This window comes from Xyrauchen texanus, chromosome 15 (genome assembly GCF_025860055.1).
Source record: "Xyrauchen texanus isolate HMW12.3.18 chromosome 15, RBS_HiC_50CHRs, whole genome shotgun sequence".
In the NCBI taxonomy this organism is placed as follows: domain Eukaryota; kingdom Metazoa; phylum Chordata; class Actinopteri; order Cypriniformes; family Catostomidae; genus Xyrauchen; species Xyrauchen texanus.
The window spans coordinates 29308353-29335108 of NC_068290.1; the positions used below are offsets into that span (position 1 = coordinate 29308353).

A 26756-nucleotide genomic window follows, 5' to 3' on the forward strand; every position below is an offset into this window, starting at 1 on the left:
GGACCTTGTGAAGATGCTGGAGGAAACGGGTAGACAAGTATCTATATCAACAGTAAATCAAGTCCTATATCGATATAACAAAATGGGTCTTCCAAATGGACAATGACCCCAATCAAACCTCTAAAGTTGTGGCAAAATGTCTTAAGGACAACAAAGTCAAGGTATTGGAGTGGCCATCACAAGGCCCTGATCTCAATCCGATAGAAATGTTTTGGGCAGATCTGAAAAAGCATGTGCGAGCAAGGAGGCCAACAAATCTGACTCACTTACACCAGTTCTGTCTGGAGGAATGTTCTAAATTCCAGCAATTGATTGTGAGAAGTTTGTGGAAGGCTACCCAAAACGTTTGACAAAAGTTAAACGATTAAAAGCAATGCTACCAAATAATAACAACATGCATGTAAACTTCTTACCCATTGGGAATGTGATAATAAAAGCTGAAATAAATAATTCTCTCTACTATTATCCTGACATTTCACATTCTTAAATTAAGACAGGGAAAGTTTTCTATGATTAAATGTCAGGAATTGTGCAAAAATGTAGTTTAAATGTATTTGGCTAAGGTGTATGTAAACTGACTTCAACTGTAATACAATATTATTTAACTGTTTGTGCAAAAAATGATCGGCACATGTAATTGTTTTTGCCCTCTTCCCTTGGTTTCACTTTGCATGTAAACTTTAACAGTCTTACGGACTTATCCAATGCATGCAAGTGTTGAGCTCATAGCTGTTTACATTTCAGTGTCAAAAGTAGAGAATAATAAGTCTCATGTAATCGTGGGTTTCCTACATTGTCTTTTCTTTTTTTTTTTTTATGAGCTTCTTTGAGAAATATGAGCGTCTTGTGCGTGTGATCATGCCTAGTGTCATCTAGGAGAGGCTGGCTGTTAATAGCAACTTGCTGCTGCTGTTTCTGCCTCGAAAATCCACGATTTGCACAGTGATGCTGGCGTAAATTAAACAACATGTTTGATGTAGTGTAGCACTGGGACATGGACCGTTGTTTGGCAAATTCGACAAGCTGAAATGCTACAATCTACTTGAAATTTGCCAACGGTTTTTGAGCTCTCAATTTGCTTACATTTTGTAGACTGGTTGCTCTGTACGGTATGTAGACTAGTTGCTCAGCACCGCCTCTCTGGGTAGGGGACTGTTTCGCAGCTCTCAGTGTTGTGTTGCTTAGTTTTAATCACACTTATGTATTTATTTATGTATTGTATGATACGTATGATATTGAATCAAGAGCGTCATATCATATAATACTATACAGTAAGTTTTTACACCCCTAGTCTACAAATGATTTAACTGTTTGTCCAACTGTTTTGCCAGCCTTGCCAGATGACAAGTGCCTAAAACCCCTCTTAAACCACCTAACTAGACTTAAGGTGGTGGACCAACTAAACTGACCTTTTAGAAGGACAATAAATAAAGATATATTGATTAAACTAAGACTTCTGAAGATGCCTGCAGTGTTAACACAGTACTTTCTGATTGTTAGATTAAATGTTCTGGAATAGAAATGTTGGGTTTTGACTGCTCTGATGTTCTCACCTGTAGAGAGGATCTTTTGGTGGCGAAGTTGCTCCTTCTGGAGTAGATGCTGCAGGAGAGCATGGTGGCTGCTGCTCACTTTGGTCTCCATAGCTACAGACAAGGGCACTGGACCCAGAAGTTGGGTGGGCAAACCCTGTATGACTGCTGACACCCCACCACCCTCAACGTGCTTCTCCTGAAGTCCTAAAGCAGCCTGACAGGTGATGGAGATATATTATCTATTTATTTCACTTGGCCCAATATCAGATTGCAGAAGGATTTAATATACAGATACTGATTCAAACATAATTTTATCTTCTGTAAACTTAGGGAAATGGTCTTGATTTTCTCTAATCCATAGTTTTTCCTCTTTTTCTTGGATTTATAAAATACAACCATATAAAAACATTTGCTGCAGTGTCTCAAATCTATCCCAGAATGAATGCAAGGTGCTAAGTATGGAGCAATTTACTGCAAATTAATTTAAGATTAAACATTGTTTGGCATTGTACTTGATTATTCTGGCTTGGCTGGACTTAAAACAGCATCAATGGATGAGGTGACTGGGGAGTGTTGGAGTGCAGCAGACACCAGACACTTAAGCACAATATTTATCTAAGAACTATAAAATCCCCCAAGGTCAAAGGCCATCACCCTGAGGCTACACATATCATCTATTCAGTCAATGATGGCTAGTCTTTCAACAGTCAGTACAATATGCAGCTGAGCCATTTATCAGCATAAATATCCATGTTAAATTCAGTTCAAGTGAATCTGTTTATGTGGCTCTTAAATCACACATACAAACTTGTGATTTTTATATAATAAAGGCCTGTTCACATCAAGTCTGATACAACTAAGAGGAAAATATGAAAATTATGAAGTATTGCATTCCGCTACACACAAAAGTTAAAGTTTGGTGACCTCTGACTTGCGAATTCGCATGAGAAGACATGTGACGTCACACACTGACCTCTTAGCTCAATACAAAGCATACATATTTCAAGCTTATATTTTAACATCTCTAATATATTATTATTTGTTATTAAAACCAGAAGCCCTCTTGCTTAACATCATAACATGTCGATTGCGAATTATTTCACAAGCTTGAAGCCTACAATGAATGCAGCTTCATTGTGAAGAAGTTTATAGTTTTTCATTCAGAAAATACAGACTTGGTGTGAGTAGGCCTTAACATGGGAAATGTGTTTGTGAAAGAGTGTGCATAATTTGTTGTCATTTTACTTACACTGATGGGAGAGGAGGCAGCTGACATTCCCAGAGAGATGTTGGGCAGCGATGGAGAAGTATAGAGATTTAACATAGACATAGAGCATTCAGGCCCTAATAACTTTGGCTGTGATGGCCAACGCTGTGAGGGAAAAAGAGAGATGGGGAGAGAGAGAGAGAGAGAGAGAGAGAGAGAGAGAGAGAGAGAGAGAGAGAGAAAAAGAGATATTTTAAAATACCACTATGGACCATTGGAAATAGCAACAGCAACAGAACAATAAACTTTAATGTACTAAGACGAATTACTTTTTTTTTTTCCTGCCACAGTGGAGCTGTATGAATTCAGCTGGAGGAAATAAAACCAAGACGTATAGAGAGGCCCACGAATGCAGAATCCAATCCCAGTCACTATCATATCTCACATTGATAACAACATGGAGGTGTAGTTTAAAGGGATAATTCAGCCAAAAAAGAATGTTAACCTTAGTCATCACTTTCATTGTATGGAAATAAGATGCAATGAAAGTGAATAGTGACTAACACTAACATTTTGCCAAAAATCTCCAATTGTGTTCCTCAGAAGAAAGAAAGTCATACTGGTTTTGTACAGCATCAGGGAAGTAAAGGATGACATAATTTTGGGAGTAACATTTACTCCCTGTAAATTTGGGAGAACTATCCCATTAAGAGTATCAGAGAAACAATGTACGATCAGTTTTAGACTGTACTTCCTCCACCCAGTGGTGTTTCCCATCAGCATGTAGCAGAGGAGCTTTACTGTTTACCCTTCAATCCCTTCTGCCTATTCACTGACGCATATGGATATTCAGCCTTTATTTGACCCAGGGGACCAGTTCCCTCTGAAAGAGGATACCTAATGTAACGGATCACAAACACGGCTTGCTTTCGAAACTAGTGCAGTGTCTGTGGGTAGCACCTCCACCCATCAGTCCTATTCATGAGACCTCAAGGTTATGTAAACACAATAGCGATCGGGCATGTTTGTGTTGTTAGCGTGTATTTGGCTACCAGCGGCTGGCAGAACAATTAAGCTCAACCTCCAACTACCTCAGCCCTGGATCGCGGTGCAATAAGCATTTCTTGTCAGCTATTGCATTGGAGGTCCAAGGGAGTGTAAACAGTGGTGTTAAAGAATACAACTGCTTCTAAACTTAAGCTTCACAGAAGCATGTCACATTTGCCCAGAATACACCTTTTTGTGAGTAAAATCCCAGCGGAACTGAGCCATGAAGCCATCAGGAAGTGAGTCAGAGGGAGCTAATGAGCATCAGTGAAAATAAAAAGCCCTCCAAGGTAAAATGTCACCCAAAAATGAAAATTCTTTCATCAGTTACTCATTGTTGGTTTCCTGTAGCTCAACTGGTAGAACATGGTCCTAGCAACACCAAGACCATGTGTTTGATTCCCAGGGAACACATAAACCGATGCAATGTTCACCTTGAATGCACTGTACTGTATGTCACTTTGGATAAATGTGTCTGTCAAATTCATAAATGTAAATCCTCATGTTCTTCCAGAATTGTATGACTCTTTCTATTAACATTGAACTGGTCGCTTTTTAACATGCAATTACAATGAACGAGGACTGAGGCTTTAAAGTATGACATAGGACGCAAATGCAACATTAAAGATTAATAAGTGGTCCATACGACTTGTGTGCTATATTCCACGTCTTCTGAAGTCATACAATAGGTTTTTGTAAGAAACAGACAGAAATTTAAAGAGGTCATGACATGATGAATACAATTTCCCTCATCTTTTGACATGTAAGAGTTCATTGTACTATAAAAACCTACTGTATGTTTCAGAACTCAAAACATCCTCCTCAATACAAAAAGAGCATTTATTTAAATCAAGCTGCAAAATTTGCTAATTTGGAATTTCCCTACTTTGTGACATCACACAAATGAATACATCAGCACATGAATGCCTCTACTGCAAGACATCAATGCCTACTTTTACATCATTGCACCTTTGGCCTGCCCACTGACCCTCTGTCTGAAAGGTGAAGACAACACAGATGGGCCTACTATTCCTCTACATTAAAGGGAACTTACACAGGACACCTTCTTGGGCCCATTTGGATGATTTTTACAAATTTTTCTACATAAACATTTAATAGACGGACTGCTTTGACCGTTATCATGCATCTCTGGCCTCTTTTAAAAGACACAATGTCAAGTTATCCAGTAACTCTTAAAAGGATATTCCCATTCATTGTTTTGATGTTTGGAGTATAAAAGCATGTACTAAACATGTTCTAGATTGACGTCTTTGACAGTTTTGATGCGTTTCTGGCTATTTGTGCCACGTTTTATGAGTGCTACAAGCTCAGCTTTTAAAAACACATCTGTTCTGACCCATTCCACTGCTGCCACTGGCTGGAAAAAACTTGTCTCTTCTAGAGTAAACAGACCATGGAAGATGTGAGATGTTGTGCCTCTGAAGACCAGTTTCTCGGCTTTGGCCTCAGTTGAGGCATCACAGCATCAGGAAAAAGTGGCTGAAGATTAACAAATTTCTAGAACGAATCAGAGCAAGATGATATGTGTGTGTGTGTGTGTGTGTGTGTGTGTGTGTGTGTGTGTGTGTGTGTGTGTGTGTGTGTGTGTGTGTGTGTCACGTTTCACCATGCATTGCATTATGTTTGTGCCTCACATTTCACAGTAGATTGTATTATGTGTGTTCAGCACATTTCAGCTTGGACTGTATGTGTGTTCAGCTCACTTCAGCATGTATTAAATGTGTTTTCAGCTCATATCAGTGTGAATTGTGAATGTCTCCAAGCCAATCAAACCAATATCAAACTAAGTGCAGTTATAAAATAAGATTCTCAAACTGCTTCAGTTTAAGAGGAAGCTATTTGGTGGGTTTGTTATTCACCCACTGTGCGATTTTCTTTAGTTAACGTCCATTTTAATCATATTAATGATAAATCGTTTGCATCTGTTTAAAAGCTTGAAAGCCTCTGTTCCCAATCATTTGAATTGCTTGGAAAATAGCGACCAATACAATTGTTCAGTCTCTCCATTTGTGTTCCACGGAAGAAGAAAAAAATTCATACAATTTAGAACAACATGAGTTTGGGTAAGTAATGACAGAGTTTTCATTAAAGGGTGAACTAATCCTTTAATATACACACTATAATGAGGGTTAATAGTGAGAAAGTCCAGCTCAGTGTGTTGTTGAAAAGATCATAGGTGAGCTCTGAACTTAATCTTGCTGCTTTTCAAGCACAGAATATCTGATCTACTCTTTGTACCCTGAGGTTTACGAGAGCAGTAGGCAAAAAAAACACATACTATAGCAGTAAAGGTTAGTGGTAAAGAACAGGAGTTTGTGGGAGAAAGTGAACTGACTCTTTATTGCCTGTGCTGGGAGCCATTTTCATTGGACTGAGACAGACAAGCAGGTTATAGGCAGTAGAGACACTTTTCTGTTTTCATAGCTGCACAAGGACAGGCTGGGCTGCTGTCTATAAAATGTATGGGTGCGTCCAGTTGGCCATCAACATTTCAGAAGTTGTACAGTTTCTAATCTTCCAGGAAAGCTTTGATGAAAGTGTTGTGAGAAAGCTTGACTGTTATTAGTCTTTTGTACCCATTGTAAAACAGTTAATGTGAGTGCAAATATGACATTGGAACAGTACCTCTGTACGTGTTGTGACTGGAAGAGAGGAGGGTCCGTTTTCAGCCCCCAAGGCACTGCAGGCTCCATTGGGCGAGCTGGGCCCCGATCCTGGTGCACTGTTGCTGGCTGTGGATTCTGTGAAAAAAAAAAAGATTAAAGGGAAATAAATAAATAGATAATATTATTTCTAACTTTACAAATCTATCTATCGATCTGTCTATCTATAGATTGATCTATCAATCGATCTATCTATCTGAGTGAAATACTATGGAAAACTCTCAAAACCACATTGGATGCTATTCTAGATGTCACCTGCCAGAGCAGATGTTACATAATTATATCGGCACACTGAGCTTCACAAATGACTGCTGTGATTACTGGAGAGAAAATGCCAATGGAAAGCTAGCCAATAGGATGTTGTATTGTTTATTCCCATAGTGTATGGTCTTATTGTAAGATGCATTATGGGATTACACTCCTACCCAAAAGCTCCAGTGCTCTCTTTTTGAAGGGTGTCATGATGCTCCCTTCCTTCCTCCTGAGGAGCGGGCTGCTCCTCCTCTCTGCAACCTTCTGCTTTAACCTGGACCGCACTTTCAGATTGGGCTCTGAGACTGGAGAGAAAACATAATAACGCATGTAAATCAATTTGAATGTACTCCACAAGCCTGGCTAAGAAAAAGGCATTCCTCCTCTATTTTGGAGGGGATATCTGTTTGGTGTTTTCTAAACCATTGTTTCCCAAAAATGTTTGTCTTACATTCCTCTACAGCCCATTCCGTAAGGCTAAAGTAGCCCTTCATCAATTTAGAACCAAAAATGTGTTTCTCTTAACTGATGTCACAGTCTGTCTCACTCTTGTTTCCTAGGACTCTTATTTTGAAGTGTTTTCCCAGACTACATTTCCCAGTATGCACTGCGCTCATCACTGCCATCTGTTCCTGATTGTTTTCAACTTTTTTCCAGTCCCTCATTAGTTTATGTATGTATAAATACCCTCTGGTTTAGTTATTTCTTTGTCAGTTGTTGTTTGTTGTTGTTTTGAGTTTGACTGTCATCAGTTTTATTAATGCCTGCACATAGATCCTACGTCTCCTATTTCATCTCAGCAACCATTCGTTACAACTGACATTATACTGAATCCCACTTAGCATTTATCATTATTATTATTATTAAAATGGACATTAACTAAAGAAAATCGCTACAGTGGGTGAATAACAAACCCACGAAGTAGTTTGATATTTGTTTAATTGGCTTGGAGACATTTGATGGGATGAAATTAGGAAAGAACAACATGCTCGCACATGAAATTGACATGATGCTTCAGAACGTTTATGTACCTTGAAATCGACCCTATTCTGCTGATATACTGATGCCATGCCAATCAGACATTTCAGCACCAATTCAAATGTATTTACTTTTCCCTCTGGCACTACTGATAGTGTTGCATGAACAACCTTGAAGACATGGGATCTGGTCCCATGGGGACCAGGAAGTAATCAAATTAACATACTGTAAATAGCAGTGAGCACGATTTGGAGGTTGTATTTTTGCAACAAAAACTTTTTTTTTATTCCAGACCAATTTCAACTGAAGAACATTTGACCTACTGTTGCCAAAATCACAGTGAGATCAGTCTGGGGAATCACTGGTCTGAAGCCTTTGTTGGGTGTTGCTAATGTTGTTAAAGCATTGTTTTGAGGTATTTGTAGTTAATAAAGTTAGTAAGCCGTCATGAAGTAGGAGAATCCATGCTGTTGTATAGCATTTTTACACTATGATGCTTTGAGATCTGGGATCTGAGAATAGATCTGTGGGCATTTAGAGATTGTTTTCAAAGATCAGAGTTAATTAGGTTGTGTAACACAAAGGTTTTAAGTAGAAAACAATGTCCTCTGCATAAAGACTGCTTATTGCTCTGTTTAGTAGGGCTGAATGATTAATCGAAAGTAAATCGAAATCACAATATGACAAATAAGTAATTAGTTTGCATGTGCTGCTTGCTGCACTTACTGTACTGCATGTGTGCAGCAAGGCTACTGAGCTGAGCATGTTACATTTACAGTGGTCTAGATTCAATAATATGCACATTTGTGTAATTCCTTTCTATGCTTGACCACTAAAAGTTACTTTCCAAATCTAAAGTAACCTAATAACACCAGGGTTTTGTGGACAGAAGAGTGAATGACAGCATTTCTCTGCTATGTCTAGAACGTAACCCAGTGGGCTGTGAAACGGGACATATATTCTCCAGGGCCGATTGTTGTTCCCAGTTTGCCCCTGTTCACATATGCTGTTACTAAGGTTAGGGATAGGTGTAGGTTTTCTGTAAGACTTCAAATAAACACATTAAACACAGTTTGTGAACGTGACATGGGGATCTCACGAGACATAACCGGAAGGTTATGTTCTAGACAAGACCCATTTCTCTGCATTAAACGGCCATTGTCAGCTCTACTACAAAATGTATTGCCAAAATAAAGGCCTGCATAGATGTGTCACATGCAGGAAAATATTACATAAATATGGTGTTGTTTTAATGTTCTACAAAATATATATTTCCATAATAATTTATTTGTGTATTAATAACTTAATAACTTATTGGGTTCCAAAAGAATAATGATGTTGGCAGAGAGCCTTTCACAAAGTGGACAAAAACAGGTACACAGTGAACAGATACATTTGTTTAATTGTATTTTATTTTATTTACTCTTAGTCTGGTTCTTTTTAAGAGGACTCAAGCGTGAACAATCTTTATTCAACAATATTTCTGCTGGCAGTAGATCATGTTTGCCCATGACTTAATTTGGGTTCAAAGGAAGCAGTTTGTTTGTTTGTTTGTTTGTTTGTTTGTTTTTTAATGGTAATAATCATATTGCAGTTCAAATCGCAATCTCAATATTTTTCAAAATAATCGCAATTTAGATTTTAGATAAAAACCGAGTGTGAGAGAGAGAGAGAAATGGACCGCAGACAGGGCTGCTATTTCAGGCCTCTTTAGAAGCAGAACTGTCTGCTCCCATCCAGCAGTGCCGTAATGGGATGTAAATCCCGCTAGCGGAGTGGGCTGAGAGCAAACTGCAGGGAGTCCTCTCCAATCCGCCTTGCACCCCACACTGTCCTGATTGCCTTCTATTTTTATTCCACGCCACAGCCTGTCACCACACGAATGCCACCCTATTGCTATGGAGGTGGAAGCGCAGTTGTTGGTGGGCTCGGTGGAAGGCTGTGATTGTGTAGCCAATACAGCCATGGGAGAACACACCATTCAACTTGTAGTTTCAGTAAAAAAACAGGGAGTCATCGCTTTGACAGCGTGACCGGCCAGACACCTGCTTGATTTTTCACTCACTTTGATATATAGAGGCAAAGCCAAATAGGAATATGTATGAGGCAAAGACTTAACAGGCCCATAAATCAATCACATTAATACTTTTGAAAGCAGTGCTGGAGGGTACACACTACTAAGTTCTATTTATTGTGTTATCTCAACCCAGAGATGACATTCCATTTTCAGAGTGTGTGGCATTCAAATAGAATGTGGTCTGACAAGTGTGAGTGTGTAAGAGATAATCTCTACTGATAATTATTTATTTTTATACAACAGTTCCAGTTCATTGATTGGGCCAGCTGTGTTTCAAGAATGCAAATATTTTTTATGACAGTGCTGATACGCTTCACTGTTTGTGTCACTCTGCTTGTCAGTCAGTATGTTTACATGTACAGTAATAGTCGAGTTACCTCTGGCTTTAGTGTAGTCGAGCTATAGTCTTCATCTGTCTGTCCAAGTTTACATGACACAATACGTAATTGAATATTTATAGGAAGAACGTCAGTTTAGGAAGTGTGAAGATCTACACCTCACATCACCTCTGTATTTTGGAGCATGTGCACAAGCCGAGGCTACTTGTGGTCTGATTAACGTGTATACATGCTGGACAAAGCCAAGCTGCAATCGCATTATCTAGGACTTTTAGTCCGATTTCCCAAACATCAGACTGTTGCGATTTCAATCTGCCAAAACATTTAAATGATATTTAAGTTTTAAAGTGCATGTATATGTACCGACTGTTTGTGGCATTTTCCGCAGGCTGTCAGTCTGTGCATTTCTAGAATATATGCAATGGTATATTTGGTGGTGGCGTAGTGGCTAAAGCACATAACTGTTAATCAGAAGGTTGCTGGTTCGATCCCCACAGCCACCACCATTGTGTCCTTGAGCAAGGCACTTAACTCCAGGTTGCTCCGGGGGGATTGTCCCTGTAATAAGTGCACTGTAAGTCGCTTTGGATAAAAGCGTCTGCCAAATGCATAAATGTAAATGTAAATGTTGATTTTGCAACAATTTTCTTTTAACAAAATAGCCTTACTAGCCATATTGTGTCTAAAACAAACCCCTGTAGGGGTTTGTTTTCAAACTAACAGATTTTAACTTTATTATTTGTATATTCATTAAATCTTTTAACCGTGACCATATAATTTATTTTTGCTTCTTTTCAAATGCCTTTAAATATAGATTTGATTGTTTTACCATTTTCCCTGACCCACACTTTCAATCTTTCATTTGTTGAAAAGCTTTACTCAGGCCTCATTAAAGAAACCCATCTTTGCATGCAACTGATCCTGCCTATGATCTCTCAATACCTTTTCTCTCATTAGTAAAAAAACACACTGGTTTACCCAGGAGACAAGGACTATGTGATGCAACAACACTGCACTTTCAAACCATATTACTTCATCATTGCATCTCAGTTCATTTTTCTTGTTTTTCCCCCTCCTATATCCCTCCAACTCCAGTGGGGAGTACTGGTGTGACACAATTGAGCACACCTGGTCCTGCTGCCCAAAATATCCACTGTTTAAAACACATACTCAAATCCCTCTCATCTCAACTGCACCTGCTCCACATATTTGGTATGAGGGTCAAGACTAAGGAGTTTTTTTCCTCTCTTCAATAAGCTGGGCTATTCCTGCTCATGGCAGAGTCATGTGCCCCTAGACATATCTATTCTGGTCAAGGATGTGGCACAAAGAAGATAGGTGGCAAGTAAACAAGCTAATCATGTGATATGCTTTGTAGACAAATAGCTTGTTTTTCTTTTGAGGAGTTCAATCAAGTATTTCCACGACTGTAAGATTAAACAAAAGCCAAAAAAGAAAAGAGTTTTACATTTGATACAGTTTTGAAGACTCAAAAGAAATAAAGGATTACTTTATGGGAAAGTGTCAGTACCTCTAGAATAAAAACTCACTAAAGAGCGGTGGTCACTGCCTCTTCATTTTCTGAGCTTGCTCTCCGCAATGCTAACCTAACCCCTTGACATACTCTGTGCCAATCAAGAATCTCTGATGATGTCTGCTATGTAGAACAAACACCACCTTTGTGTCGCTCCTGTTGCGTGCCTACTTTGAAAGGAATCTAATTAAGACAGACAGGAAGAGGGGATCATGCATGGGTGTGACCACAAATAGAGCTTGGATCCAGCAAGCAGGAAATGGGTTTTAAAAGGTTTAGGCAATGGATAAGATTAACATGCATATAGAATGACTATTTCTGAAGACTTGTTTGGTTCTCTGTGGCATACTTATAGTAAACAGGCTTTAATTCTCTACAACATAGTTTATTCTAAGTTCTGTTGCTCCTGTACATAAGTAAGTGGTTTTGTGTGCATGTGTATTTAAAGAAACGTTATTTTTCAAATACTGTCTGGATTTAATAGCTCAACCAAAAATGAAATTTCTCATTTTGTTTCAAACCCACATGACTTATCGTCTGTGGAACACAAAAAGCATAATATTAAAGACTCGTAGCTCATCACCATTCACTTTTATTACATATTTGTTCCGTACAATAAAAACTGAATGGTGACAAGCATCTCCTTATGTGGTCCTTCGAAGAAAGTACAGTAAGTTATATGGATTTTGAATAACATGAGAATGGGTGAACTATCCCTTAACTATTGTGTGAGAGGGACCAGAACAGTTCATATTTGTAGTTTTCCTAATAGCAACAGCTAAGGTTTTTTTTTTTTTAATCTTTTCTTGGGAATACCATTGCTTTCTCAACAAGATTTTTGGATTCCAGAAACTTCCCCTCCTTTTAGTTCTTATTTATTTGCTTATGGATATTTGCTTGTTTCATTGGAGCGAAGCAGAAATTTATGCTAAAATTGGGAGGTTATTGTTCAAGAGCTAAGACAATAAACACGTCTCTTTCATGTGTCTATAAAGTGCTTATTTGAACTGAACAACCAACATAATTACCTTAGATTAGTTTACATTTGGCAGACAAAGCCAGCGCAACTCAAGATTAAACCTCCCTTGCTTGATCCCTGAATTGTGTGTATATATATATATATGAAATGCCAACCGATATGCTAAAGTAATTAAGCAGGTATAATTGTTTACTGCCATAATTCAAATGGACACAAAGGGAAAGGAATGTAATGTCATTTCGTGACTTAACAGCACAGTTATGAACAGTTTTGCCTTAGCAAGAACTCATGACTGGCTAGCCAAGTGGGAGTCATAACTCACGTTAATACTGACTTCCCACGAGACTCCCGCCAACACTGAGTCAAGAGTGGTGTCAAGGATTTTCAAAATAGTTAAAGCCTCTTATATTGCTTAAAAATCATTCAACTTTTAGCCCTCTTTTACAGTAAGAGATCTGTGGATCTTAGCATGGTAGGCTCCAAACAGAAGAAGAGAAATGCTACAGTGATGTACTGAAATGAATTTAGTTAAATAGCCCTTAAAAATAATGCAAAAAGGAGTTTATTTGTCACCTCTGGGGAAATGATTTCAATAAGGAAAAATAAAAACCTTCAGTCTAACCCCTCTTTCCATATTTCCATGTGAATGCAGCACACATAATGACTGATTGGTGGTGCAATTGCCAGTGTTGACATAATAAGGGTGAGGACAGATTGAAAGTCTTTGGGCGGGTTTTTTGTGACAGTTGCTAATACAGCTAATTTAAGATTTCAAAAAAATATTTTGGGAGGTCAGCTTTGAAAAACTCTATGAAAATCTGCTTGAGGCCTACCTGTCTTCCTCAGAGGAAAATCATCCCTGTAGTCCTGTGAGGAGGGCAGGGAGAGCTTGCATGAGGACGCAGCTCCTCCCAAAGGAGGTGAACTTTGCTCCAGAGAAGTGTGATGGGAGGCCCTGAACAGAAAGGAGATGCAAACTGAACTCCTGAACTTACCCAAACAGTCATAAATACAGACTCTCAGTCAAATACTCTCCTGTGCTCTGGTACCTTCCACATAGTATCACATTACTGATTATTAGCTAAAATCTGCTGATTTTACTACCTGATGGTGTCTGACTTTAAATGTTCTATACATTCTTAATACGTTTAACTTAAGTACATTTCTAACTAATTAACTATCTATCTATCTATCTATCTATCTATCTATCTATCTATCTATCTATCTATCTATCTATCTATCTATCTATCTATCTTTCTATGTGATGGTTACTTACATGTACCACAATTTGGAGCTCTGTGTGATTTTCTGCAGGGGCCCATTTAATGTGCCGTCTTTGGTGGATTTACTCAACAGAAACTCTTGGAGTTTCTGCTTGACCTCAGTGCTGGCCACCGCACCTGTCAGACCAGGAGACACACATACAAAAATTATGAGTACCCTGTGGTTTAATCCAATTATGTTATTATGCATGCAATACAATTGAGATGGTCCTGGTAATGCTAAACCAACATTATTTGATTGCTTTGATAGAATCACTGTAAACGGAAAGAACGTTTACAGAGCTTGTCTCAGTTTCAAGGCCAGGGTAATATTTGTATTACTGCTACTCCCAGACACAGCAGGACTGGCCTAAATTCAAACAACAGCATCTTTCCTAAAAATCCTCTCAGAAACTTCTGGCTCAGAAAAGATTTCTAGCTGAACATTTTTGTGAACAATTTAAAACTAATGAAAGAATATCTCCCTCTTCTGGAAAACAGGAGTGAGACACCCTTGGAGGGTCTGTTTCAGATAACTTTTAAAAATTCTTCAAAGTTATAATTGATCTATTCATGGTTGAATCTCATGAAACCTGCCAAGAACTTGTCCCAGTCGTATGTTACCCCAAACTCAAAAGAGTGAGATAAGAATTGATAAGAAATAAAACATTTCTTATTTTCTAGAAAATGGAGCCTAATTGGAGGTCTTTTTTGCATTGTGACATTATTTTCACTACAATTTAATGCTGAATTACAAGAATGATAATCTGATGAGACTCACCATTGAGAATAATGGGTGTTACACAACTCAAAAATAAAATTTGGATGGGAAATATGCTTAATTGTCACCTTTGTCACCAATGCAAAAATAAATAATTTTGTTTAATTCTTAATGGTCTTAAAAATAGTTCATGAACTCTGAACCCTTTGCCAGCACAGATCTTTTACCACCAGGTCACACCACCCCAGTTTAAGTCATTTTTATTCTGTTTTGTTCTGCACCTTCTTGCATGAATTTGTGAAAAAGAAATATACTTCATATTATTGTGTCGTTTGACTGATGACATTTTTATGACATTAGAAACATGTTGTTGAGTGTTGTGTGGGTGAGACTGATGACATGCTCTTACTCTCTCTGCTCCGCTCTCTGTTGCGGAGAACCAGCACTTGTTGTTCACGCCGATGACTCTCCAGTTCTCTTTCCTGACTCTGTAGCTCTAGTTTCCTCTCCTTCTCCAGCTGCTCCTGTTGTTGCTTCATCACCTGCAGTTCCTGCTGGAGCTGTGAGACATACGTTTATTACACATTTATTACATGTCTTATTACACAACACAGTCAATTAATGATCGTTGCAATTATTGATATTGGCTGTCTCAAAAGTTGTTTAAGCTGCCTACCTAAAATCTCACCATAATAGGCATGTTCACAGATTCAAAAATGTTCAAAAAATAAATAAAAATAAATTAAATGTTTGAATGCTTAAAAAAAAAATCGAGTTGGACTGTATGTTTGTTTGTTTTTTTATTAATAATTTAATACCATATAAGTTTTAATTTAATTAAAAATAATAATAATTCTCACATGGTTATGTGCTGTGTGGTGAAATGTCCTATTTTAGTGTATAAGTAGGACTGAATGATTACCTTTAGGTGCTCCTGTATTTGGGCCTGGTGCTGGCGGGCCAGGTTCTCGTGTTGTTTCTGGAACTCATTAATGAGCAGCTGTTTCTGAATTTGCTGTTGTTTTTGAATGAGGAGCAGCTCTTGTTGAAGCTGTCTTTCCCACACACTGGAGTCTGCAGCAGAACCCTGCATCCTAATGTCCATACGTAGGTCCAATGGGGAACTTGGATCAAGAGCCAAGGGAACCTCAGGCTTAATGTCCACTAAAAAACAAGAGAGTGAGGATGCAAAGATTTTATATGAAAGTCATCACTATATTTTTTGAGGTTCATTATTGTTAGTCATTCTCAGATATTTAAATGATCAGATATGCATATACTGGTTTTGCTTCAGGAGCCATATTTTCTCACACAAACACAGTACAAGAATTGTTTAGCTTATAAAGGTAAGAACATTTTCATTAAAATCACTGGAACTGATTAATATTTCCATGAACTGTGATTAATATTGTTATGAACAGTATAGGCCTAACAATATGCAAAATTATTAACATGAGATAGGCTGAATAGGAAAATTAACAATGTGGTAAATGCATAAAGTGTGCATAAGACAAAAAACATTGTGTAACAAATATTGTGTAAGTATATTTAACACAATTACCAAGTGAGGAGCTTGCACCAAAATACTGTAGAGTTTTATTGGACACACAGCAACAAAATGTTGGGAAGCATTTTCACCCATATAAATAGTGATAAGACTATCCTAGCCATGTGTGATTATATGGTTTGCTGCAGTTCATTACTTGCATTTACAGTACTGTTGTTGCAGTATTTTCCTTGCTGTCCCCATCATTTGTAGTCCTTGTACAGACACAGTTCCATTAGAATGGCAAAACAGCACATAGATTGTGGGACTTGTTGCCAATAGCAAAGCAGAGAAAATATTTTCCCTCATTTCCCTCTTCATATCAAGCTGAACTAATCCCTGCTCTCCCCAACTAAATCTTAAAGTCATCAAAAGGTTCTGTCTGAATATGGCCCCATAGGAGCCTGATATGTAGAGGTAGAAACAACAAAGCAACTCTACTGTTGCAGTAGCATTTCTTTATCAGAATCCCAGCAAGTCCTCTATTCCATGTGCAATTGTGAAGGTTTTTGCTAGCCATTGGGTTCCTCTGACCCGTCTAGTCTGTATGGAGACTGCAGCGCCGCAGCCTGTTTTCCTGGTAGATATGATGTTTGTGTTCATGCCTCTTATTCCCCCATCATCCTCCCTCGTCACATATTCACCATTACGGAAAATTGCAGCTGTGTTCTTCAAGCAGTGCCTCATTACATGTAATACACTGGGTACGAAAAGCAGACGATATCCCCAAGGCCCCAAGAACTACAGTATATATCACCAAGCAGGCTGTGAAAATCAATAGCAAGCCTGAAGGATAGTGCCTTACAAAGGGGACACATGGAGATGTTGCTCATAATATACTGTGACAACTCTACGCTTCTGCATGGCTGTTGGCAATTACAGAGAGATTGGTTTTGGAAAGTGTCTTTGTTTGCATGAGATAAATGCAGGGTTGTGGCTAAGAAATTGAAATATACAAGCTCAATAGTCATAATTCCCACTTATAACTGCATACACAGCAACTGCTCAAGATATGCTCATGGTCCAATAAATCTTATGTTTCGGTGTGACAGGGCGGAGGGCAGGGCTGGGTCGTGATTATACACACCCGGTCCCTTATCAGGCTAATTAAGCCTCCAAGAGGGATAAAGGCTGATTGCGGACGGTGGTGCGAGGAGAGAGAGATCGTTTACGGACATGTCCATCATGTGTGTGTGTGTTTTTCTTTTGCTTAAGTTAATCATTAAAATATTGTTTATATCGCCAGGCCGGTTCTCGCCTCCTCCTTTCCATTGAACTGCTTTACATTCAGATTAAGAGAAAGTCACATAGTGGTTGTTACACAATTGAGGATGATGTAACAATAGGATTTCCTAAGTAGAAAATAACTCCCTACAATGACTGGTTAAGCAAATGCCTGGAAACATGATTAAGTCAAACGTGTTTTCCTCTTAGGTAAGATGACGGATGAGTAAGCTAATTTTGTATGGTAATTTTAGTTCAGAACATTAATGGCTGCACAGTATGAATAACTGTGAATATATTTGCTTATGATTTGAGGTATTATAGTCTTTGTGGAAGAGTCTGAACAAAATGCTGTCCTATTTTTCAGATGTCAGATAGATAGATAGATAGATATATAGATAGACAGACAGACAGACAGACCTCAGTGCTCACACAGAGGCAAGACCTTTAAACCATAAACCCTATCTACAAACCAGTGTCTCTTGAGCCCTCAAAATTCCCATAATGTGTTGCCATAGCGAGGCACTTAGTGTGATACACACAGAAATTCACACATTAATGGTGAAGCATTTCTGTGCTTGTTTGGTTGAACATAATGTTCTTCACCTTCATTGAAAATGTCTGCTTGCACAACCGATGATTAAAAATAGCAACATAAAAGCAAGTGGTGCAATCTTGGGTTATGACAAAACCCACACCCAATCCACCACCCAAACTGGCTGCCATGGCAACGCTGGCGACATCATAATGACTCCTCTTCCTGCAGATATTGAGCTGTTCTGTTTGGTGTCTCCTCCCTGAGAGCACCCATAGATATTATATATCACCACTAATATAAGTCTGAAACATACACACATACACTGTGATCCAAACAAACTCTTTTTCATTCTGCACTCACAAACGCCGACTAGCCTGTCAGCTCTAGTTGAGGTTGAAGCAATCGTTTGAAGCCAAATTCTGGATGTAAAAATCATCTTGTGTTTTTGTCATGGCAGCTCTTCTTGGTCGGTAGCCGGGTTTGAAGTGACAGCAGCAGCTCTCTGTAGTTAAGCAAATAGATGACCCTAAGCATCCCAAAATGATGGGGGGATTATTAATTCTGACTTGAGAGAGCACTTTACAAAGAGCAGCCTGTGTTCGTACAGCACTCATGGAGTCAGCCAATGAGCTTCAACAATGAGTCACAGGCATTGGGCTCTCTGCCCTAATGGATCTAAAAATAGCCTCAGAAACACCTGCTGGCTTGGAATGCTTGCCACAGTGATATCTCATTTATCTTATGTTTCCCTGCTTGTCCTCCCCGCTGCCATCATTAAAGGTTTACACTTTGATCTAACCATATAACCAAGCTATAGCTATAGAAACCTCAGGTCAAGCCACCCAAACCTCCCTGCTTATCTGTTAGCATCTATGTGGTTGGAATAGTGATATTGACTGGGTTAGAGCCAGTGACTCTAACCCAGACTGTGGCATCATTAAGACACAAAACACACTGCTGGAAATGTAGGCTTTGATGTCCTCGAATGTCATTCATTAGACTTGTATTAGATGTATTAGATCCAATGACGTCATGGTTTTTAAATAGATTCGGTCAATTGTGCTTTCACAATTAGTTAATGGAGTAACAGGCTAGATCTCAACGTGTGATGTTATGGAACCTCAAGTACTTATTTTTTGTCAGTCCTGTCGCTACTTATAATTGCAAGGCAGTTGTTGAGACCGTTGTGGGATGCAGTCCATTTTTGCTTCACCTAACGTCAGCATCAAATCGTTGTTATGAGAAAAAATACGCTTGCACCTGATGTTTTTGGCCTTATGCCAGCTTGAGAACATGCATGTAATGAAGCCAAGAAGAGCTGTTGATGTATTACAAATGCCAGTTGAGCCGAAAAGAGAATCTCAAAACAACAGTAACTGGGCTAAATATAACTGTGTTTCTGAGCACACTCTTAATATAGGGAATGTGTGAAAGACTGTCAATCATGTAGAGCCATCTGGTAATTTTAACATTGGCAAAAATTTAGACCACCCTGGCAAATTTATGTAAGCTCTTGGGCTGCCTGCCCCCACCCCTTAACACCACCACAAACACTTCATGTGTTTTATGCACCTTTTATGCAAGATTTATTAGGGCTGGGCAAAAAAGCTAATTTAGATAAGATATACTGTATATAGCCTATTCGCTCAACATTTCAACCAATCAGCCATTATTCCATCCTGGTCTCATGGAAATATGTTACAATACCTACACTTTTGCAAATGATTTTTACATGGCTTGTTTAACAGCAATATCCTGTTGAAATTAACACTAGATGTGCTAAAACAAGACTTTTATTTACTTTTTATACAAATTACAAGTAAAAGGGCTGTTTTTCAGTTCACAAGCACTTACTTTTTGACCTGTTCCTAACACAATGCTATGTTATTTATCTAAACACTTTTACTATAGAGCATGACTTATGAGGGGATACATTTTAACGTTTAAATCACATGACAAACAACATTTAGAAGCTTCTTCACAGGTTTTGTAATTTTTGGAATGTATTTAAATTTTTTCTTGATAGAAGGATTCATTGAACTGAGACAATACTGAGCTAGTGCCACTCCCTGCAGAAAAAATTTAAATAGTAATAATTATGTAATAAATGAATAACTACTTGCTTGATCTAAACAAAATAGGTGTCATTTTTAAGCTTGGAATCTGGACTAATCCTACCAGTTTTTAAATAATTATTTTTAATTTGCTGACAAATTGTTTTGTTCTCATAATTTGCAAATTTGTTATCTCAACTATTGTTGGAAAGGTCTCAATTAGTAAAATGCAATGAGCAAATTTGTTTTACTCAGAGGCTAAACTGCAGTGAGTATTACTGCATGAAATTCCCACTGACACACATAAATACTGTATAATAAACAGGAGTGTCTTTTTGTCACGTTTTTCCTTATTACGTCCTGAAATACACATATAACATAGTCAATGGCATATGGTAAATTACAGCAGACTATCCCTGTTCAAATGAGATCAACCACAACATAATAAGTAGATCTTGAAAGAATGTACATGGAAAGACGATGCACAAAAGAGCGCTTAACAGGAGTTTGTGTGCAAACAAACATCCATATATGTGCTCATCTAAAAGATTGGGATGAACCAAGGAATATCATTTTGCAAAAATGTCACCACAGTCATACAGTATAATTTTCATGAGATCTGGCTGGTTTCATTAATGAAAATGCAATGTTTGCCATTCCATATTTAATTAAGAGTCACTATTAAAATAAAAGAGTAGCTATTATTACATCTCTGACTAAACGCTCACATACTTGCAAGGTTCGCAAAACTAGTCTAATACACAGTCTTTATGAAACTTGAAAAAATTGCTTTGAAATCATGGGAACATTCACAAAGTTGCTTAATTTTATTTCAGGCAAAATAATTTCAAATCCGTTGTGGATTTTTGATATATTGACCAGCTCTTGGTTTTATGTACCTTCTTAGTCTATATGCTTTCACTTACGAGACCTTTGACTGGAGGGAATTGTGGTGCAGATGTTGCACTGCAAAACAGTAAGCACAAGATAACCCAAAGCAACCTGCTTTATTTTTAGCAGCAAGGGATGACAAGCCTCCTACCCTGTGCCCAAACAGTTCCCCTTCTCCAATGCCAGCCACAGGGGGTATGGTGACTCATCTGCTATACTACATTCCCCATAATCCCTCGAGCAATGCAGCTCCCATAGACTGATGCCTCTCATCACCTCTGAATACAGAGATGATAAAATGTGTTAGTTTGTACACAGACAGCTAAGTGAAAAGGTACTATTGTAGACTCTTAAATAACTGTCTATGTATAGATGTCTTTCTTGGAACCATTTTAGACTTACACAATGATTTTCTATCCTTTCTATAAAACATGTATTCATTTTTCTGTCACTCAATATGCACATACAGCTTTTCAACAAAATATTTACTTCAAATTGAATTGGCTTGATAAAGCGAGTGGTATTGTTAGCCCTCACTGCCTCACATTAAAACAACCTAGTTTAAATAACTAAATGAAATTACAAGGTCCATGACATGTTTTTATGTTCTGTGGAAAACTTCATAAATATTCTCATATTTTAGTATAATTCAAAGCCTGCATACATTAACCTTTCCCACAGTGTGTTTTGCCTGCATATAGTTCATATGCCGTACAGATAAGGAGCAAAATAATCAGATGGCCCTAAATTAGCCTCTGGCACATTTAAATTTAATTCTATTTTTTTTTAACCTTTGTTGTCACTCACAGGCTTTTTGTTTAGGGTGGGGGGGAAGCAGAATGTTGCTTTTTTTTTAGGCTGCATATGCTGCGGTGACTGAGTGCTCATTACGAATGCTGTTATTCTGGGGTGCAGGTGTGTCTAAAGCAGGAAATGCTGCTGTATTTTTAAGTGGCAGTTTATTGCTCACAGCAGGGGGAATCTAGAAGGGGCCTGTCATTTTGTAATATTATAAAAGGTGTAATGTAAGTAGATTTCAGGGGTGTTGTTGCAGAACATGATGTGCAATACTAATGATTTAAAATACAGTAGTTATTTCTTTAGAGTAACACTTTAAAATAAGGTTCTGTCAACATTAGTTTGCACAATAGTTAACAAATAAACTAACCGTTAAACTAATGATGAGCAATACTTTTACTGCATTTATAAATCTATACTAGGTTAATGATAACTTATGCTATACATTTTTTTACAAATTTGTATATGTTAGCATTAGTAAAGGCATTATGAATAAGATGAACTAACAAAAAAGAATATATATAAATTAACATTAATAAATATTAATAAATGCTGTAAATAATAAATAGTAAAGTTAATTGTTAGTGTATGACATCTAATGCATTTACTAATGTTAATGTTTAAACCTTATTGTGAAGTGTTAGCAAAAAAAAAAAAAAGATTTGGTAAACATTTAAAAAGTATTGATTGATATGAACTGTTTCCTTTGAAATGTGAAAATAAGTTTTTTTAAAAAGCCTTTTTTTCCTTTTTTATACTGTAAGTGTACTCACACCCCTGACATTAAACACCAGATAGAGAGTTGTTACATTCATTTTGTAGCCAAAAGAATATTCCATCCAGAATATCAGCCCAACAAAAGGTTCAATTTTCTCTACATTATACACATGATCAGCTTATCACATCCTTTTCCATATACAAAATATAAAGATAAAGATAATTATATATAATTTTTATATATATATATATATATATATATATATATATATATATATATATATATATATATATATATATATATATAATTAAAGGTCTGGGAGTCTGGGTGCTTTCCTTTAAAGTTTACAAAGTAAAGCACCAAGATAGTACACAAACCATTTATTTGATTTAGAAGCATGTAAAAATTGTGATGCTAATGTTACAAATGTTATACTCAAACTGGTGAGGCTAAGGAGATAATTTAATCATCTGTTCATTAAAGCTTGTTTAACAAACGCCTGCAGAAACAGGTGTATAAAACATTATAATCTCTTTTGATAATCGCACACCTGAACCACAAATGCTAGCGCCGCAGCATTGTTTATCAGTTGGGTTGCTAGGAGACATCTCTAATGAGAGTCAAACCCCTGCTGAGCTAACGGGAGCATTGCAGTTCTGAAAATCGGGGAATGCAATTCATTTATGGTCGGAGATATCAAGTAGGACTATCCCAAATCTATCTTGAATAGAACGCAGCAGAACAGTGTACCCTGACAAAACAAAATCTATTGCAAGCAACATTTAAATCGCAAATATTATTTCCAGGTATTATAGACCTCCTTGTAGATTCATATGAAAAATTATGATTTATGAATGTCTGTTCAGGAGACGTTCATTTCATAAAAACAGTCATGTGGCAGTTAAAATTAGACTTGCTCAAGCATTAAGTGTCATTTCAAGTTCTGGCTTTCATGCTTGGATATGTTTTTAAAATGTCAGTTGGTATTACTAATTAGCTGTGACATAATGTATGATGCCCAAAGGCATAGGGTGTCTTATTCACTGTGAAACTGTGTTTTCTTAATGGCATGAATCACACTGAAGGCCTAGATATTTAATGCACGGCCCACCACTGGTTCATTAACTACTTTTTGCTCATTCAATACAGCATTTAGCCTCCTCATATGCATTTGAAGACTGTCTTCAGAGGCTGTTTATACTGACAGTCACTGCACAATAGCATAACGATACACATCTTCAAATGGCAGCATTGCGCACAAATGTCTGCCTTGACTCTGATTATATTTTTTCAAACACAAAGCTTTTATACAAAGAGCTGATTCTTTGAGCACTGTTAGTGCTTTGACATCAGTTGTAGATTACATCCTCTCGTCTGCACTCTTAAAAAATTCTTAACTTAACCTATTTACCTTAGCTAAGACAACAAATGAACATCTTTGTGATCACACAGTCAAAAGATCACAGTCAATGTTGTAAGAACTATTTCAAATGAGCAGAAACATACTTGCTTGAAATTTTGCTTCTGTGGTGTTCCCATCAAAATGGCAGAAATTCAATGTGAAAGAAGAAACAGGGATATTTTTAATAAGCACACTTTCATTAACTATAGCAGATGTGAAACCTAACCACATATCATATGATGTCGAATGACAAAACTCTGTTAATATATTTTCCAGTGTATGGTTAAATTAAGAGTGTGTGGGGATGGTGTGATAGCAGAGCGCTACGGTAGCTAATCTTAGCACTCTAATGCTATAAGATGAAAATAACATACTAAGAATAGCTGACCCACAGAGCGAGCAACAGGCCTGCCTCACTCAGATGTCTGTTGTTTAACCACATACTTCTGTATAATGCCATGCATGCCTGTATGGGGCTTTCACTAGACAGATGAACATTAATTTAATCGCTCTGTGTCAGGGTGGAGGAGTTTAACTCATATTCTAAGGTCATTTCACGGGATGCTGTGCAGAATGGGGTGTCCTACTGCCCTGGATGTTTGGACTTAGCTCCCTAACAAGTTGCTCCAGTCTGCTAAGACTTACTGAAAGAGACAGCTCAGTCTTTGTGCGCAGTAACTGTACAAATGAGGGCAAAAACTAAATTTAGAAGAGCGGGATTGTGTTATGCCAATTCTCATAGAATCTTTACATTTTTCTTTACAATACATTTTTGCATGGCTCATAGTACATATCGCATACTTGAGATGCTACAACAACATATTCCTTTTCACACAACTCATGAGAAAAATATCTGATTATCAGTTAACAAATACATACTTTTTGCCCTGTTCCTCTGAAGCTATATAATATGTAAGGTGATACATTTTATAGTTTGCATTACATTACCAAGAACATTTACAAGCTTGTATGAGAGCAATCACTCAACTGATAGTGTTGCACTTGCAAAGCAAAGGACCAGAGTCCTTGAGCACATGAGTGGACAAGTGAACCGAAATTGTCACATCATCACCACAAAACGACGTGGTTGCTTTAGTAATTGCATTCGTTTTTATGTCACAAAACTCCTTAAAAACCATAAAAACACCATAAAAAACATCATCTGTTTTTCATCTCACATTTGCTTTTTATGACACATTCGGTTAGGTTTAGGGTAGGGATGTAGATTTTGTTTATCTAAAATTTGATTGAGCCTTATCCTTAAAAATCTAATTTATTTGTGAGAAAATGTCACTCGCTTTTTGCGCCACTCACCTCGGAACTGCTGCAATACATGTAAGGAACCACGTAATATCATTATGCAAAAATGTTGCAACAGTCATGTAATTTTCATGAGATCTGTCTGGGTTATCCCATGTACATAGATTATGTGTGTGTACTGATTTGTAAATGCTGATAGAGTGAAAAATAGAAGAGCAAACTTGAGTTTATGTCGCAATGAAGCTGAAATAATGCAGACAATCTGTTGAACTTTAGTCATGATAAGGCAATTTAGTGCAAAAAAGAAAAAGTCAAAAGTGAAGCAATCTTCTGTTCTTTCAGGAACAGAAATGACTCCCAACTGTTTTCTTATTATACATCCACCCCCCCCCCCTTAAATTTAAATTTCATGGATTTCCCAGAACACTACGTTCTAGTGATGCTAAACTGGTCAGAGGTTGTGACAGCAGCTTTCTGGCACTAACCGCAAGTCAAAAACAACAGTAAAGAGCAAAAATTAGTCATGCTCAGAATTTAGACAATAAAGCAAACACGTCCTCTCTTGGTGATGTCAGCCGTGAGCACTCTGCAAAAAGTGTCAGGTCAAAAATAGAACGCTTCATTGTCTTTGGCAAATATTAAAAGTGTAGTGCCTTTAATGTTGACAAAATGTTTCTGTCAAGATGTTTCCTCTCCCTGAATTAAAGGCTAAAGATGCATAACATCCTGTACACTCCGGAGTCTATGTTCTTCGTTCTGTTTTGATGTCCATAATAACCTGTGCTATACTTTACTGTTGGCAGCCTTGCCGAAATGACGTCTATGACAGGATGATTGCACGTACCTCAAGCCACCCATTTTTAGTTTAGTGATGTAAGGTTAAACACACTAATAGACATCAACAGAACACTGCTCTCCTTAAAACTTTCTCAACAGAGACATAAAGAGCAGACATCCACAACAAACACTTAATAGTTCAACACCAGATTGGTTCACTTACAGTCAGTCTTAGAAATCAAATACACTTATGCAATTGATCTGGCAGCCTTGCATCTAATAAAATCTTTTGATGATGTTGTCACAAGTTTAAGATGAGATCCTTCTTATAATGATACAGAATGGAAATGGAAAAGAGATAAAGAAGAGTTACCTGAGTTGTTCACGTTGTGCATATCGGAGTTGTGAAGGGTCAGAGGCAGCCAGTGTTTGCTGATGCCGTCTGCAGAGAAACAAGTGTCGGCCTCGTAAATGGTCTGGAGCATTAGTACTTCAGTTAACAGCACATCGCCTGGCAGCCCTGCTCTTCCTGTATTGCTGTCAGCTTGTTCCCTCCTCTTCTCTCTCTGTCTCTGTTTTTTTTTTCTCTCTCTCTCTCTCTCTCTCTCTCTCTCTCTCTCTCTCTCTCTCTCTCTCTCTCTCTCTCTCTCTCTCTCTCTCTCTCTCTCTCTCTCTCTCTCTCTCAAGAGCCCAGGAACATTCGCCCCTGCCTCCTCCTCCTCCTCCTCCACCTCCTCCTCTTCGCAAGCAACACACGTAGAGTAACAGAGCTCTCCCTCACTAACACTAAAAGCTTCACTCCTCCTCTCTTCTGTTCACTTCTCCAGTCAACACCTAAGTGGCTCTGAGAATCAGCAGGAGAGTCTCTCTGCCTTCCTCTTGTCTTGACAAAACTGCTTGTTATTTTTTCTCCAATGTGTCAGATTCACCATTT

At 37.8% G+C, this 26756-nt stretch overlaps 1 protein-coding gene across 2 annotated transcripts in view; it reads right to left on the reverse strand.

Annotated features, from left to right (window-relative positions):
• LOC127656235 (histone deacetylase 9-B) overlaps positions 1-26434 on the reverse strand; it is a 34726-nt gene extending 8292 nt beyond the window's left edge. Inside the window, exons 1-9 of one of the 2 annotated variants that reach the window (XM_052144447.1) lie at positions 26196-26434; positions 15537-15778; positions 15024-15174; positions 13908-14031; positions 13465-13586; positions 6899-7030; positions 6436-6551; positions 2785-2907; positions 1554-1749 (exon numbers count right to left, since the gene is read on the reverse strand). In XM_052144447.1, coding sequence (XP_052000407.1) covers positions 1554-1749; positions 2785-2907; positions 6436-6551; positions 6899-7030; positions 13465-13586; positions 13908-14031; positions 15024-15174; positions 15537-15778; positions 26196-26307 — 1318 coding nt within the window. In that variant the 5' untranslated portion in view covers positions 26308-26434. Of the gene's footprint in view, positions 1-1553; positions 1750-2784; positions 2908-6435; positions 6552-6898; positions 7031-13464; positions 13587-13907; positions 14032-15023; positions 15175-15536; positions 15779-18282; positions 18474-26195 lie in introns of those variants that run through there. The other variant, XM_052144448.1, reaches the window with a different exon arrangement.
• Positions 26435-26756: the final 322 nt, after the last annotated feature.